Source organism: Barbus barbus (genome assembly GCF_936440315.1).
Source record: "Barbus barbus genome assembly, chromosome: 38".
NCBI lineage: Eukaryota > Metazoa > Chordata > Actinopteri > Cypriniformes > Cyprinidae > Barbus > Barbus barbus.
The window spans coordinates 17,765,435-17,781,288 of record NC_136716.1 but is presented as its reverse complement, the minus strand read 5'-3'; the positions used below and the strand labels follow the sequence as shown (position 1 = coordinate 17,781,288).

The window sequence follows — 15,854 nt, the reverse complement described above, 5'->3', positions numbered from 1 at the left end:
GACTTGGCAATGATCCAGAAGACGAACATTGACGCCCTCCACAAAGAGGGTAAGTCACAGAGGGTCATTACTGAAAGGTGTGGCTGTTCACAGAGTGCTGTATCAAAGCTTATTAAATGCAAAGTTGACTGGAAGGAAGAATTTGGGTAGGAAAAGGTGCACAAGCAACAGGGATGACCGCAAGCTTGAGAATACTGTCAAGCAAAGCTGATTCAAACACTTGGGAGAGCTTCACAAGGAGTGGACTGAAGCTGGAGTCAGTGCATCAAGAGTCACCACGCTCAGATGTCTTCAGGAAAAGGGCTACCAAGCCACTTCTGAACCAGAGACAACGTCAGAAGCGTCTTACCTGGGCTGTGGAGAAAAAGAACTGGACTGTTGCTCAGTGGTCCAAAGTTCTCTTTTCAGATAAATTTAAATTTTACATTTCATTTGGAAATCAAGGTTCCAGAGTCTGGAGGAAGAGTGGAGAAGCGCAGAATCCATGTTGCTTGAAGTCCAGTGTGACGTTTCCACAGTCAGTGATGATTTGGGCTGCCATGTCATCTGCTGGTGTTGGTCCACTGTGTTTTCTGAAGTCCACAGTCAATGCAGCCATCTACCAGGAAATTTTAGAGCACTTCATGCTTCCTTCTGCTGACAAGCTTTATGGAGATGCTGATTTCATTTTCCAGCAGGACTTGGCACCTGCCAATACTGCCAAAGGTACCAAAAGCTGGTTCAATGACCATGGTGTTACTGTGCTTGATTGGCCAGCAAACTTGCCTGACCTGAACCCCATAGAGAATCTATGGGGTATTGTCAAGAGGAAGATGAGAGACACCAGACCCAACAATGCAGATGACCTGAAGGCCGCTATCAAAGCAACCTGGGCTTCCATTACACCTGAGCAGTGCCACATTGAAATTATGATGATTATCTGTAAGCCATAATCATCATAATTTCAAGAAATAAAGGCTTTAAATATTTCACTCTGTGTAATGAATCTATATAATATATGGGTTTCACTTTCTGAATTGAGTGACAAAAAATATTGACTTTTTTTTTTTTTTTTTTTAAGATGTACCTGTGTAGTATATTTGTATAAATGTTTTAAATATTACAATAATTGATTTTCACACAATAATGGACATGATTTGTTTATTTCATGATTTGCATAGACTATCGTAATTTATGATGGATAGTTTCATAGTTTCATATTGCAAGTCTGGATCAGGGACAAGGGTAAATCAATAAAATGTATGGCATTTGAAAAGCACCTAAATTAAATAACGAAGGTATGGTGAAAATATTTCTAAGACTGTTTTATGCAGTCTTCATATAAAAAAGTTTGTAAACTGTTCATTTGAACAGAACTCAACCCCTGGGACATAAACGTGCCCTGAGTTGAAGAAACACTTGTTGAAGAGGTTGTCTCGCAAACAAACATCCTAAATGGTGAAGCAGACATCAGTCAATGTCATTCAACAAATAAAATCATTCTGTTGCAATGCCCACTTCCCCCTTCCTTTCCGCAAACCCAGACAGATACATATGAATATGTATTATACTAGAGGATGTCAGGATCCGATTGCACCTTATTTATGGAGGAAAGTTGTCACAGGGTCTTGACGAGCGATGACAATATCTTTGTATAAATGTGTTTTTGCATAGTATGTGGGTGTGTGAATGTGGGTGTAGTATATGCAGCACCCACATGCAAGCCACAAGCTCAGTCTGTTGTGTGGGAGCTGTTTGACAGGGAGGAAAAAAATACCACCACACACATCCCACTCGCAGACACGCTTTTCTGCACATACAAGCTCACCTGTTTATTCCAACTTACATCCACATACCTTCAAAGCTGAAGTTTATTTTCTGCGCCACCAGAATCACCAAATGCTACTGAAAAATAATGATTGTTTTCAAAGAGGTTTCCCCCATCTGTTATTAGGCAGGAAAGTGAGTACACCGCCCCTTAACTCACACCATTGGCTGAGCCACTGTTGCTGTGCGAGGCTGGTCGTAATTCTCAAACAAACAGAGCAATGTTTTGATAGGGCCACAGAGACACAGTGTTTACACTTTTCAGGGAAATAGCCCCACTAATGGCTTACCTTTAGTCGTCTCCGCATATTAAACTGGGACTAGAGTATTTTAACATAGAAAAAATTACACATTTCAGCTTTAATTAACAAGCGGGGCGGTAGTCAAATGCGAGTCCTGCTCATTGCCTTGGCCTCCTTCGGGGAAGATATATCCTTTCTCTCTTTTTCTCTCTAGATGTAATTTAACCAACGGGGGCACGATCATTGATGCCAAGCAACATGTCCTTGAATGATAATGAAAAGCCATGAAGCAGATGCAGAAATTCTAGTTTAAAATGTTGTTTACTCTGTAGGCTCCTCGAATGTCATAAACACATGCGCACACATTGATTTTTCTTTCCTTCGATACCAAGTAAACAATGATGCATGAAATCATTTGTCGGTTTGTTTTCTCGGCATACGCCTAAAAGCTCTACTGTATCGTCTGACAAAAAAGGGGAGAAACAAAAAAATAGGCTGCTGACAGTCACGGCCGTCATTTTACCGTCAACACGTGAGTCGGTGTTAACTAGACGGTGAGCTAACAGAGCGCAAGGGAGCAGGAGATGAGACCACACTTCATGCTCCTCGCCTGTTTCTGTGACTGTAATTACAGTCTAACCATGTTTTTCCCTCTTTACAGTAATTTTACAGACTCTTCCCTGTTTCTTTCAGCAAACCTCAGTCACGCTTCTCCAAGCCAGACACACAGACAAGACTGAGTCTAGGCAGCTGTCGCACACACACTGCAGACGAAGCCAGATGAAACAAAATCAAGATCATTCTGCTAAGGGTTTATTTGATGCTTCTCAGCCTGTATGCTTGTTGTCTCCTTTTGTGAAGCGTCATATTCATGGTATGCCTTGTCAAAATTATGTTAGCGTTGCACAGGAGAGAAGTGATCACAGGCAGATCTCAGAATTGGGCAATTTTCTGGTAAACGTGCCGAATAAAAGGTGTGATGCTGTTGGTAAATGGAGATGAGTCTGTGTTTGCAGCATCGGAGGTGTGTTGTACAGTATATGTATTTGCGCATGGGAAAACTACAGTTGTTGGGGCAACCCTGACTAAAAAATAGTATACTTCAAGTTTATTTTATTAAAGCTGCAGTCCATAACTTTTTTTGGTTAAAAATTATATTTGAGCACATACATAACGAGCCAGTGTTCAAAACTATCACCTTACTTTAGCCCGATTCACAACAGTCAGTTTATAATAATGTTTTCTAATTTGATTGGTACGGGTAGGTTTTCGCTGGAAATTTGAGTATGGCACTGCGTCATTAAGTCATGTCTGTAAACATAAAGAAGTTGTCCCGGCTACTAGGCTATGGCATGTGTGGATCCTGCAGGTGGATGATCATTTATAGCCTTTTCTGACAGCAGCTAGAATAATTAAATGTATCATTTTGATTGCGGATTTTGATCCAGAAAGGATTATGTGTTTATGAAACACATGTGAATTCAAATTAAATTATATTCCAGTTTTAAATATGCTTCTGATTACAGATAGCCTGGGATTACACAAGATTTGTATTTTAAAGAAAACCAGTATGAAGGGAGCATAGTTTGCTTTTTGGGTTAAAATAATTTCTTAATATGAAATTTGAATGGTATGAAAATTAGATTAGACTGTACAGAAATTGAAATCTACATGTTAATACACACTATACTCATAGTCATGCACTGCTGATGTTGTTTACATTAATAATTTGAGAATAAAGTATAACAATAATAATTTGCACGGTTTAATATGATATGAGCTAACCGATCTTTAGATTATATCACCATTGGTAGCACGATTTATGGTAATGCTTTTTTCCTCATTTGGTCAGATCAAATGTGGCAGACTTGTTACTTACTTGTTCAGATGGCAATATATGGTGAAAATTCTTATTTGTGTCATATATTCCAAGACATAGGCTAGAATCTGTGATTGCGAAGTACAGTAAATATCCACAACAGTGCGGTGACTGACTGCCACATACACTTCAAAACATTAGATTCATCCGCGCTGGAGCCGTGCCGCCTCACAACCCACGCAAGGAAGATAATTCTGCAAAAACCTGCAAGTTCAGGTTTACAAACAGAGATGGCGACAAAGAGGCAAAACTTACGGACTGCAGCTTTAAGTATACTTAAGTAAAGTTCAAGTATATTTTTAAGTATACTTTATCTAGTAATATACAAATATCAGTGTACTAGTAGTATACTTGTAAGTGTACTATTTCAATACTCCTTGGGACTAAATTGGCCCACTTTCTTGAATATAAAAGTATACTTTAAGTATAACAGTAGTAAACTTTGAGTAAACAACTAGTTTACATCAATGTTTTTAGCTTGTACTGAAATTATACTAAAAGTGAACTTATAGGTATACTGATAGTTTACTAATTAAACATTTGTAGTAGCATTTTAGTACACTTTGAAGTAGTCTCAGTAAACTACAGCCTCTTTCACACAGAGATTCCGGAAAATACATGGGTAATGTGTTTCGGGAATCATCCCGGGATCGTTTGATTTTGGTTCATTCACACTGCCAGTGATTTTCCAGAATCTGTGCGTGCGTTCACACACAACCCGTAAAGATCCCGCACGTGACATTTCATGTGATGTGTACTGCGCTGCGCACCATTTGACTAAACTGGCGAACAATTTCAGCTTCACCGAGGATAGTGAGCAGCTCCCTGGTCACTGCTTCATTCCAGTTTACACATTTTTTGTCGTGTGAACATTGAGCTGCCTTCAAAACTCCCGGTGAAAGAGTTACATGACATCAGCCTTTATGGCATTGGTTCTGGCTTTTGTTCACACAGCGCTCGTTCTGGGACTGAACCCGGCAATGTTACTAGGTCCCCAACCCGGGATCAATCCCGGAATTAATCCCAGGACATGTTTGCGTTCACACAGAAGGCACTTCGGCAATTTTCCAGGACCAACGTGCAGTGTGAAAGGGCTTACTAGTTTTATCCTGAAAGTATACTCATATATTTTTTTAAGTGAACTTTACATCATATACTTTAAGTATACTACTATGTCTCTATTACATATTAATTTGTATTTATTTTGTTAAATGAATATCTGAACATACAAAACATCAAAAGAAAGAACACAGTATCTGCTTGTAAACAGAAACATTTTATTCCAGCTTTATGCATTCTTTATTAAACACTTGAATGTGGGTAAGTTTCATAAATATAAAATAAAGAAACAACATTTTGAACAAAAACCTGAAAAAAGACTATGAATTGGATTCAGAATGATAATCAAAACGTAGATGGGGTCTATCAACGCCCCAAAGCTTGACAGTCACTATTACCGTATTAACCCAAATATAAGACAATGTTTTTTTCTTGGAAATACATCTGAAAAAACGCGGTCGTATAACAATAGGTGGCATAACACGCATAAAACAAGTGTGCCATGAAATATGTAATGTAATGTGTGTTGTAAAGATCGCGAGTGAAAACAAAAGAAAAAGAAAAGCTTACAGCGGCATGGGTCGTGACTGTCATGTTAGCCTGATGGGAACAAACTTCCGCTGTAAGTGATTTTAAAACATAAGTCAGTACCCAGATTTGAAGGCTACAATAAGATTTCACTTCTAGTGTTAATAAAATTTTGGTAGGCTACTATGAGATGGATAGCCTAAATGTTATATAATTCAGATGGGCTAACTTACCTGTTATTTTTTTGGTACACATAAAAAGTGTATATTTTTAAATATCATTGTTGGTATATTTTACCAGTATTTACCATACTTTCAAAACAAAAATTTAAATATGAAAATTTAAGAAAAAATGTGTTTTTATAGAGAAAAAAAAGATTTGGTAGGCCTACATCTGGAAAAAGGGGGGTCGTCTTATAATCAGGGTCGTCTTGTATTCGGGTCAATACGGTACCTCTTCATTGGTCGTCATTTTATTACATAACATTACACAGTTTTGATGCTGTTTTATGTCTGATGATTGTGTTAGATTACATGTGGAAGCATCTGTTTTTTTGGTTTCGTATTCACTTGTGTTTTTTTTTTTAAATTCTGAACAGAAGATGTGTACTAGCGCCCCCTACCTTATAACAATGAAAACACGGATTCTGGGAGTACAAGTATAACTCAAATATATTTAGATTTTTTTCAAAGTGTATCAAGTAAACTTAAATGTCATTTTAAGTATATTTCTGAGAAGTACATAAAGCCCATTTCTGAGAAGTACATAAAAAGTAGACTAAAAGTATACTTTCCTCTTTTTAGTTTAAAAGAAGTATCCTAATTGTAGACTTGAATAAACTTATTTTTCGTAAGGGAAGACTTCAAAAATATGCGAGGAAAGGGCAAGCGAGAGATTAGAAGATTAGAAGCATCTGAAATGCTTTAGCTGGAGGGCAGCTGGTGTTCTCTGTGGTTCTTCTACACCGATTCAGAACACATTGTTACTTTTGGAAGAAGTCCCCTGTTTCTCATAGATCTCACAGTAAGAGTCTAGTCAAATGCGTTCGTCTTTTCCATACGGTCCCATAGCTCAGTGGGGATGTGACATAAATGTCAAGACTGTGTTATCTGTGTGAGTGCAGGCACCACTGAGCTCTGGACAAACCCGCCTTGTTATCCCTATTTTTCTTCTTCTTTCTTGTCCCTATCACCCCTCCCTCTTCTACTTCCTCGTCCTTTTCTTCATGAGGCTAATTTATAACATTTCTGGATATTCTGATTTCTAATGCTGAGTCAATCTCTCTGTGAAAGTGACATAATGATGGATGGACATGTGGACGCAGTATTATAAATGTCGCATCTGTATTCTAAATGGGTTGGCATGACATGTCAAGCAGTGACGGTGGTGCCCAGCAGTGTGACATGATCCTTCTAGAACTATTTTAAACATTTTCTACTAATTAGATAATGCTGTTTTTATGACTTTATATTAGTTGAGAGATCGCATAGGATATTTGGACTTTGAAAAATTTATTTGTCACACCACAGGACTGTTCAAAGGGGTAGTTAATCCCAAAATGAAAATTCTGTCATTTATCACACTACATAAAAAAGATACTTTGAAATATTTTTTCTCCATAAAATTAAAGTATAATAAGTGAGTAAGTGACAGTAAATTCTTTTTTTAATCTTTTTTTTTTTTTTTTTTTGGTAAACTAAACTGTCTTTACATGAGCTGCAAAAACAACTAAAAGGTGATTTAAAATAAAAGAGTGACGAAAAGATAGCATATTAAAATGTAAACTATCCCTGAAATATACACTACCACCTGAAAATGTTTGGATCTCACCAAGGCTTCATTTATTTAAAAAAAATCTAAAATACAATAAGAACTGTAATACTGTGAAATATTGCTACAACTCTTTCTAATTTAATATATAGTGAAGCTGTGGTGTCAAAGCTAAATTTTCAGCAGCCATTATTCTAGTCTTCAGTGTCAAAAGGTCCTTCAGAAATCACTCTAATATGCGGATTTATTACTGAAAAACATTTCCTATGATTATCAATGTGGAAACAGGTGTGCTGCTTAATATATTCATTGAAACATGATTTTGTTTTTCAGAATTCTCTGAATAAAACAGCATTTGTTTGAAATAGAGATCTATGCAACAAATGTCTTTAACTTTGTCTAATAAAATAAGAACATCCTCAGATCAGATCATTTATATTACTGAAATGTTGAACATTCTTCTTCCGTTGCAGGTGTAAAGAGGGTTACCGTGGACTTCGTTGTGACCAGTTTGTCCCGAAGACAGACTCTATCTTATCAGACCCAAGTATGTATTTTTGTCACTGTATTTTTTCTTTCAAGGAAAATATGAGGGAATATTTTTAATATAATGGAACACATGGAAAAATGAATGTGGTTCGGATAAACACAAAGTTATTGAATTATTTCACACACATTTCCAGTCTACTAGCATGAACAAAACAAAGCCCTTTGGAAACAAAATTCTTCATGATACAGCAAACCAAAGATGAGAGAACATAATTTACTTGTTGTTTACTTGCTTTCCAGTCTTAGTTTTATAAGTTTCCTGCCTCTCTAGCATCAGGTGAGTCTCTTAGCCTCCAGGGCTGAGAGTTCTCTGGCGTTTTCTCAGAACCGGGTATTGCTTAAGTAGTTAATTATACCTCTCGCTCTAAGTGCTGAAATTGCCATCACCCTACAATGCCATACTCTCATGAAAATCAGAAAGCATTTGCATATACTATTTTCTCTATGGGAAAGCTCTTCTCTTACTCTGCAAGAGCAGGATTTTGTTTAGCTTGACAGATAGTGCGTAACCCGTTCACTTTCATTGTCCTGCTATACAATGTGATTGCAGATTCTAACAAGGCTCAAAGTGGCTATGAAATGTTATCAAATGACCATTTTTCATGAAGAGTACATTTCCTCCACCATTATGAAAGTCCCTGAATGCAAGTAATTGCTTTGCTAATTTTAGGTCGATGTTAAAGTCATTAGCTATTTCTGTGCTAGATGAGTGTCTCACAGGTTTAAAAAAAGAGAGAAGAGCACAAGTAGCCAAAGGAAAGTTTATAGTCACTGAAAAAGCTGTCGAAGAGAGATGTTTGTTTTCTCATAGGTTGGTATTGGAGAGATTTGTGAAACCTCACATAGCCTTGATTCATAAAACCTTCTTCCGGTGACTCAACTTTCCGAGAGCTATTATACCGATATGAAAGGAAGTTGAAGCCAAGGAAGCATAAAGTGGAGAAAAGAGCTGTCCAGCACACCGATGAATCTACAGCAAGACTGTTTCTCGGAATGGCTTGCGTTGTATGAATTGTCTAGCTTTTGGGGAGTGATCTTTTACAGCGAGTGAGACAACAACCTAGTGCACTTTAAGTTGAAAAATTAGTTTCCATGCTCTTTTGGGGACTGATGTTTTCAAGCTGTAAAAACAATGCATATAAGTATCCTCAAAAGTGGTCCACATGTATCATGCACTATATTTCAGTTCTTTTCAATTCAAAGCCAAATTATAGTATTCATGAAAAAATCACTGTTTTGAATTTAATCTTTTTAACAAATTGATTGATTTGGTTGATAAAACTGACCTAAATGATTTGTTCACATTAGGGGTGTAACGTTCTCAGTAAAAAATTGAACCGTAGCGTTCTTCACTTACGGTTAGGCATGCAGTTGAACGTACATTATCAGTGCACTAGATCCATGCGTTGTCTTAAAGTGACAGCACGTTTTTTTATGTTAATCAAACAACAAAAGACAAGGAAATCACTCACTGCTCTTGATTGAACAGCTTTTGTAACTTTAACAAGGATTGATCTTTAATTTATACAGTCAAATATGCAGTGTTATTTTACATTTGATTACTTTATTCAATTTATGTACCTAAAAACTAATGTTAGACCTACCTAAAAAAGTTGAAAAGCATGGTTTATTTTATTTGTATATTTGCTCTATTGTATTTATTTGTGCTGTTGCTTGTAATTAGGTTATTTGTTCTTATTTTCTTTATTTTTATTTGACAATAGTCCTTGTTTCCCTATATAGCACATATAGCACGTACCGAAACGGTGACTCTAAAACCATGATACAACCAAACCGTGGGTAATATGAACAGTTACACCCCTAGTTCACATCTTACTCATTTTTTTCTCATGTTCTGATTCAGTAATCTGGTTGTAATGGTTAAAAATCTCACTGAAAAAAAAATTTCATAAACTGTGCAATAAACAAACCTAAAATTAAGTTAATGAGACGAGTAGTGTTGTCTAATTCACAAATCTACTCTTTTAAATGGAATCTTTTTAATGATTAGGTTAACAAAAAATTATCTAAATGATTTGTTCATCAATTTTACTCATTTGGTTCTCAAGTTCTGACTTAATCTGGTTGTAGCTCACATGAGGGGAAAATGTTCAATGCAGTGTTTTATGCAAAAAGCTATTGTCTTTAGAAGAACCACTTTTATGAACGCTTTTGAAGGTTTAACTCCTTTTATTGCAATTGCACATACAAGAGTGACCAGCATAGTGTTAAGAAACAATTTTTTGTGAGAAAGTGATGACAGAATATTCATTTTTGTGTGGAAGGAGTTTGGTTAGTGAAGCCGTTTTCCAAGCTGTGGATAAGCCGGGGGTTCAGCCGGTGACTCAAGGGAGACGGATTTCACGACTGGCTTGCTCAGGGGACAGTGGCCCCTCTCATTTAGGTGTTTATCTCTTGAGCATTAGGCTATGTAAGTAAGCCGCACAAAGGAGCTTTCACCTATTGCTCCAACTAACAGAAGGATTAAGGATTTGATTCATTTTTGTAGCTCTTCCACTCAGTCTCTGGGCGACTGACGTTGATGCAGTGCGCTGGGTCCCATCTGTCTTCGATGGCGTAAATGTCTCCCAAGGGTGACGGGACAAGGGATGGAAGGCTGTGGTTTATGGGAGCAGTACATCAGGACCTTGCTGCCAGGATTCGAGGAATGCATGCATATCCGTGCTTAATGACTTTTTGTGTGTGGCTCATGACAGCACAGCGATTATGACTGGATGAATGTGGCAGTTATTGTGGGCAATCAGAGGCAGCCGCAGCATGAATGGGCCAAGCAATGCTGGCAGTAGGGATACGACAGAACCGCTGGATCGTCGCCTGGGCCTTTTGTCTCACAGAGCCGTGTTGTGTTTTTTAAAAATCTTACCCGATTCCACAAAACACTGCGAATTCAAAAGGCCCAGAGGAGAGACAGTGTTTTAAAATCTCGGGTAGGAGTATTACCAACAATTCTGCTTACATTAGCATTCAAAACAACCTTTAAGCGATTCCTCATACTTCGTTGTGCCTGCACTATGGTGCTGCTGCCAGTAAACAAGGGTTCTATCCTGATTCGCCACGAATTTAAATCATAAACAGGAATTGGCTAAAACTACCATTCCTTGCATTCTCATTAAGAACTGCTGCATGACCGCTTCGAGAAAAAAAAAAATAGACATTTCGGCTCATTATTTTCCCACAGATCATGTTTAAATTGCCGCATGAATATATGCAAAAACGCAGCGCTGAAAAATTGAGGCTACTATGTGGCGATTCATCATTTGACAGAAGGTTTTCTGTCACTGTTTGAATTCAGTTTTTTCCCCTCTAAGTATGTCCACTAAAATAATCTTTCTCGGTCAAGCCGCAGTCTATTTAAAAACCTTAGACCACCTCTGTCAGAAAAGCAATTAAGTGTGAGGGTTTCATTTTAATTTAAATTAGATTATTTTACAGTGGCGTGAAAAAAGGGACTATTCAAATGAAAAGAGCATGAGTGTTCTTCTCTTTATCAGGACCAGCAGTTCTGAGGCTTCAGTGGGATAGAGGAGAGAGAGAGAGTCTGCATTTAGATAGGCGATTTGCTTGTGCCGTGCTCTGCTGGAGAACACTCCCTTAAAGAAGAGGCATATTGGTTGAAGCCTTCGGATGAATTAATACAATTTTGCAACTAGAAAAGACAATTTTAAGCATCTCCTGGGCATTACAGTTGACATAGAGGCATTTCTAAAGCCCGTCTCTGACAAAATCCAGCTTCTCTAGGGGAGTCTATCTTTTCTACAGGCAACTAACAGGCCTTTATGTGCTTTTGATTATAAACTGCTTCACTCTCTTCAATATTGTGGCTGCTCGTATCTTGGGTAATCAAGAGAAAGCTATTTTTGTAGCAGAAACGATGCCGCTACAGAATCTTTTCTCTTTCTGAACAATGAACAGTTTTAGTTGAGACAAATCTTGCTTGCTTTTTATTCACGGTTATTATCTGGGTGATTTAATATGTTTTTGTTTGTGGAAATCTGTATAATAACATCTCTTTCCTTGTTTCTGTCTTTCTCTCCCTCTGTTTAACCACTTTTCTCTGTTATTACTCCCTGAAGCAGCAGATGAGCTGGGCATTGAGTTTATGGGTAAGGAAGTTAATTTTTTTTTTTATAGTTTCTTAAACCCCTTTTCTTTTCTGCCTCATTAACGTGCACAGAATTACTTGATGTGAAATCTTTTGGATTGGTACTCCATCTTGGATCTATATATATATATATATAATTTGTAATTATATTTTTTACACATTTACATCATTCACTGTTAATTTTCTATATAATTTTAAATATTTTATGACCACACTTGAATTGAAAGACTTTAACTGAAATGCATCCGTCACACCGCAGAACCATTTAAATGGTTAAAATGAATTTAAAACAGGCTCTTTCTCAAATAAATTCCTATAAATTTAAACCAACCATCATGATGATGTTCGAAAAATAAACACCCACAGGCTTCTCCTCTAGTTCTTGACCAGCATTAATGTATACAAACACACATGATGCTCTCTGTTCCTGACAGAAGCCTAATGTTCTTGAGTTTCCATGGAAACAGAGCAAAAGAAATGTATTGTAAAGGCACAGGGCAGCATCTGTATGGGCGATGCGGTCTGTGCGGTTTGTGCGCATACGTGTGTGTCTGCTTGCACTCGTCTGCGCATGATGCTACTGTATGTCGCTGTTAATTACAGCAAAGCCCCAAGGTGTGCACCTTGCTGAGGTCGCATGTTGCATAGCAAGTCTCTGGAGATTAGAAATATCACACAGCCCAGGGCTAAATACATGCCTTTACCCTGACAAACCACAGTATCCACAGACTTAAAGCAGCCCAAAAAACTGTGTGAAAATGGATTTTCCACAGGCTTTCTCCCCTTCTTTATCTACACACCCTGCCCTACCGTCCTTTCTCATGTGCCTGACACCTGAAAGCATTTCTTTAAGTGAACGAGTGAATCCTGTGAAGTTTTCCATTAGTCGTGCTTCACACACTCGCCTCAAGATTTCCTCAAAAACTGTCAGAGAAGGAGAGATAGTTAAAGTGGAACTGATATGCATTTCTGCTTCTAGGAAATGACTGCCTCAGTGATTTTAATCTGGATGGTGAGCGAGTCCAGTAGTGGCCATTACGGAGTGTTTTCCATGAGAGAGAGAGAGAGAGAGAGAGAGACTGTGTGTGTGTGGGGGGGGATTGTTGAGTGCACGTGTGCATGAATGGTCAGCTCTGTGCATTTGTGGCATGAGAGAGCATTTCAGTCACGGGTGTATGTTTGTGAGGGAGTCTAGCCATCTGCTCGCAGAGACCCTCCACCAAACCAGGGCTCAGTGTCCTGTGAGGACCAGTCTTTTGGTCCCTGCTGTCCCACTAGCTGTTCTCGGTTTTCCACCAACACTAGACAGTTTTGAATGGCCATTTTCTGCTCCTGTGCACATAGATAGATACACATAGATATTTACTGATTCTGGTGGAGTACAACTAGCTTTGAAGAACAAAGCTCAGACCTGAATTCCTTTGAACACCTTTACAATCAATTGAATGGCAGGATATGAGTCATACAGCAAATCTCAGCATCCATGTTCTGACATCTAGTGGAACTTCTCCCAGATGAGTACTAATGAGGGTCATTATCCTTTAGATATTATAGCTGAAAAAAACTGAACTGAACAAATAGAAGAACACTTCATTTCCCTGCATGCTATTATTTTAACTTGTCAAGGTGTCATTCCACTTCCTGTCATAACAATTCAAATTTTAGTTCAGTTCAGTTGTGCTCGTGTAACGGCCTATGATTTCCGCAATGCAGAAAACGCAGACAGAATCATACTGAAGTGCACGTGACACTCGCTGTGTTTTCAGTCTCTGCCGCCTCAGTATGAGTATATGAACACATGAACATAATCTCTATCATTTTTTTTTCTAAAATCAATTAATTAGAGATGCTTCTGATTATTAATATTTAATGAAACCATTAAAATGGAATCCAGAAAATTAATGGAAAACAGAATTTGGTAAAAAAATAAAACTGAATTTAATAAAAAAAAAACAAATTTCATTGGGCCTGAAAAATATTTTTTTTTAAACATAAAATGAATTGCTGTTTGATATTATAAGTGTCATTGTTCAATTAATTAGACATGCTTTTTGATGAATAAAACTTAATTTAACCATTAAAACTCAAAATCAAAAAGTCTAGGGAAAAAAAAAAAGAATCCAGAAAAAATAAAATGGAATCTGGAAAAAATAAAACGGATTTCATAGGGTACTACTTGTGGCCTATAAACTGATCATTAGACCGATTCTTTCTTCAAATGCATTTCAAGCCTGCCTGACCTCTGACACATATGAATGTCTAGCTGACAGCTCCCTGCATGTTTCTCTGCTCTCTGTCCCTGATCATTAAATCAAATGTGATTGTGTGCACATGTTTGCATGCTAGTTAAATGATAGAACTAGACGATTAGTTTTAAGACAGTCTCTTTCCAGTCATCTCTAAAAGTTCATATTCTTTCGCACAGGGAATGTTTCCATTATTGTGATTTCTTTCTTTTTTCTCCAGCTTATGAGAGCCAATTAGCTACACAAGATTATTTTGTTCAATCAAGACTGGCATAGTGATGACTGTGAATAAAGCCTGAAGATGAGTGTGTGCTGTCCTTGTCTGTCTTTTCAGAGAGTGCAGAAACCTATCAGAGACAGATATTGTCCATCTTCAGCATAGCCATGGGGATCAGCCTGCTGGGAGTGGCTTGCATGGCTCTTTACTGCAAAAACAAGTGAGTCCAAATCATCCTTGGAAGCTGAAATTACATGGTTTCAACATAATCATTCTGAGAGTATTTGTTTTTGAAGGGAATATAACTAATAAAATATAAAAAGACAATTAAAAATGTATTGACATTGCAAAGCATATATACAATGGCTTATGCCTCTTCTATGATTTTATTTTCAAAAAAAGAAATTCTTGAAAAGAAAACATTCTTTAGTAGTTTGGCATAATAGTTTGGCTTATTATTTCTTAGAGAATAAATCTTTTAACAATGCTACTTCACTGCTTATTAATATTTGAAAAGCTGTCTGTAAAACTGGTCATGTGTCAAGGTCTCATGAAATAATTAATCATTTCAAAATTGTCGTGATAAGTTAAGGTTAGGTTGTAAAATGTCATGATGCAACTCCCCCAAAACATAATATTTTTTTAATTAATAATTTATTATATTAGTAGTAAGAAAAAAAAAATGTAATAACATAATGTGTACACAATGTTTTTTTTAAAGACCTAAGGAATATTGTTTAAATCATATAAAACCAACATGAATACAAAAAATAAATTTCTAAGAACCTGTCACGAACTAAACAAGTTTTACTTTTCTCATATGCTTCACTGACCCTCTTGAAGTCCCAATACAGGAAATTAAATTTTGTGGTTTAAAAATGTATTAACACTTTGCAGGAGACAAAGAGAGAAGCATCTGACCGAAATTCGCAACTTGAGGGACAGTACTGTCAACGCCTCGGGTCTCATGTCTAAATCCAGCCCCCGACTCGAGAGCGCCCTCCAGCTTCAGAAGGTGACGTTTCGCAGCTGCTGTTTGTTTATGTCCCAGAGAGCAAATCTGCATGAAGTCCACATTTGTGCTGACAAAGCACATAATGATCACTTGTCCAAAAAAAAGCCTACATCTCCGCACCAGTGCATATACCAAACATATACGTGTACAGTCGGAAATCAAGCTCCCCAAATGTGCTGTAATGGAGATTCAAATAAATTCCCCTGTGCATAACAGTCACCAGTAATGAATACAATTGGCCAGCAGGCAGTTGGAGGAATGATACCCTCCACGGCTTTACTGCTTTCCCACCTACTCCGAAGATCCCTCAAGCTGACAGAAATAACACTGCATGCAGCTCGGGGAGTAAACACTGCATCTATCTGATGCAACAGTCAAAGGCAGTCAGCCACCTAGCTGATGAAGAACTGGATGAATAGG

General features: G+C 37.5%; 1 protein-coding gene across 1 annotated transcript in view; it reads left to right on the top strand.

Moving 5' to 3' along the window:
• The window catches only part of LOC306857632 (pro-neuregulin-3, membrane-bound isoform-like), a 160,132-nt gene that overhangs the window by 133,960 nt on the left and 10,318 nt on the right, over nucleotides 1-15,854 (top strand). The window contains exons 3-6 of the mRNA XM_079397658.1: nucleotides 7,758-7,831; nucleotides 11,928-11,957; nucleotides 14,537-14,639; nucleotides 15,317-15,434. Of these exons, the coding sequence (XP_079253784.1) occupies nucleotides 7,758-7,831; nucleotides 11,928-11,957; nucleotides 14,537-14,639; nucleotides 15,317-15,434 (325 nt within the window). The remainder of the gene's footprint in view (nucleotides 1-7,757; nucleotides 7,832-11,927; nucleotides 11,958-14,536; nucleotides 14,640-15,316; nucleotides 15,435-15,854) is intronic.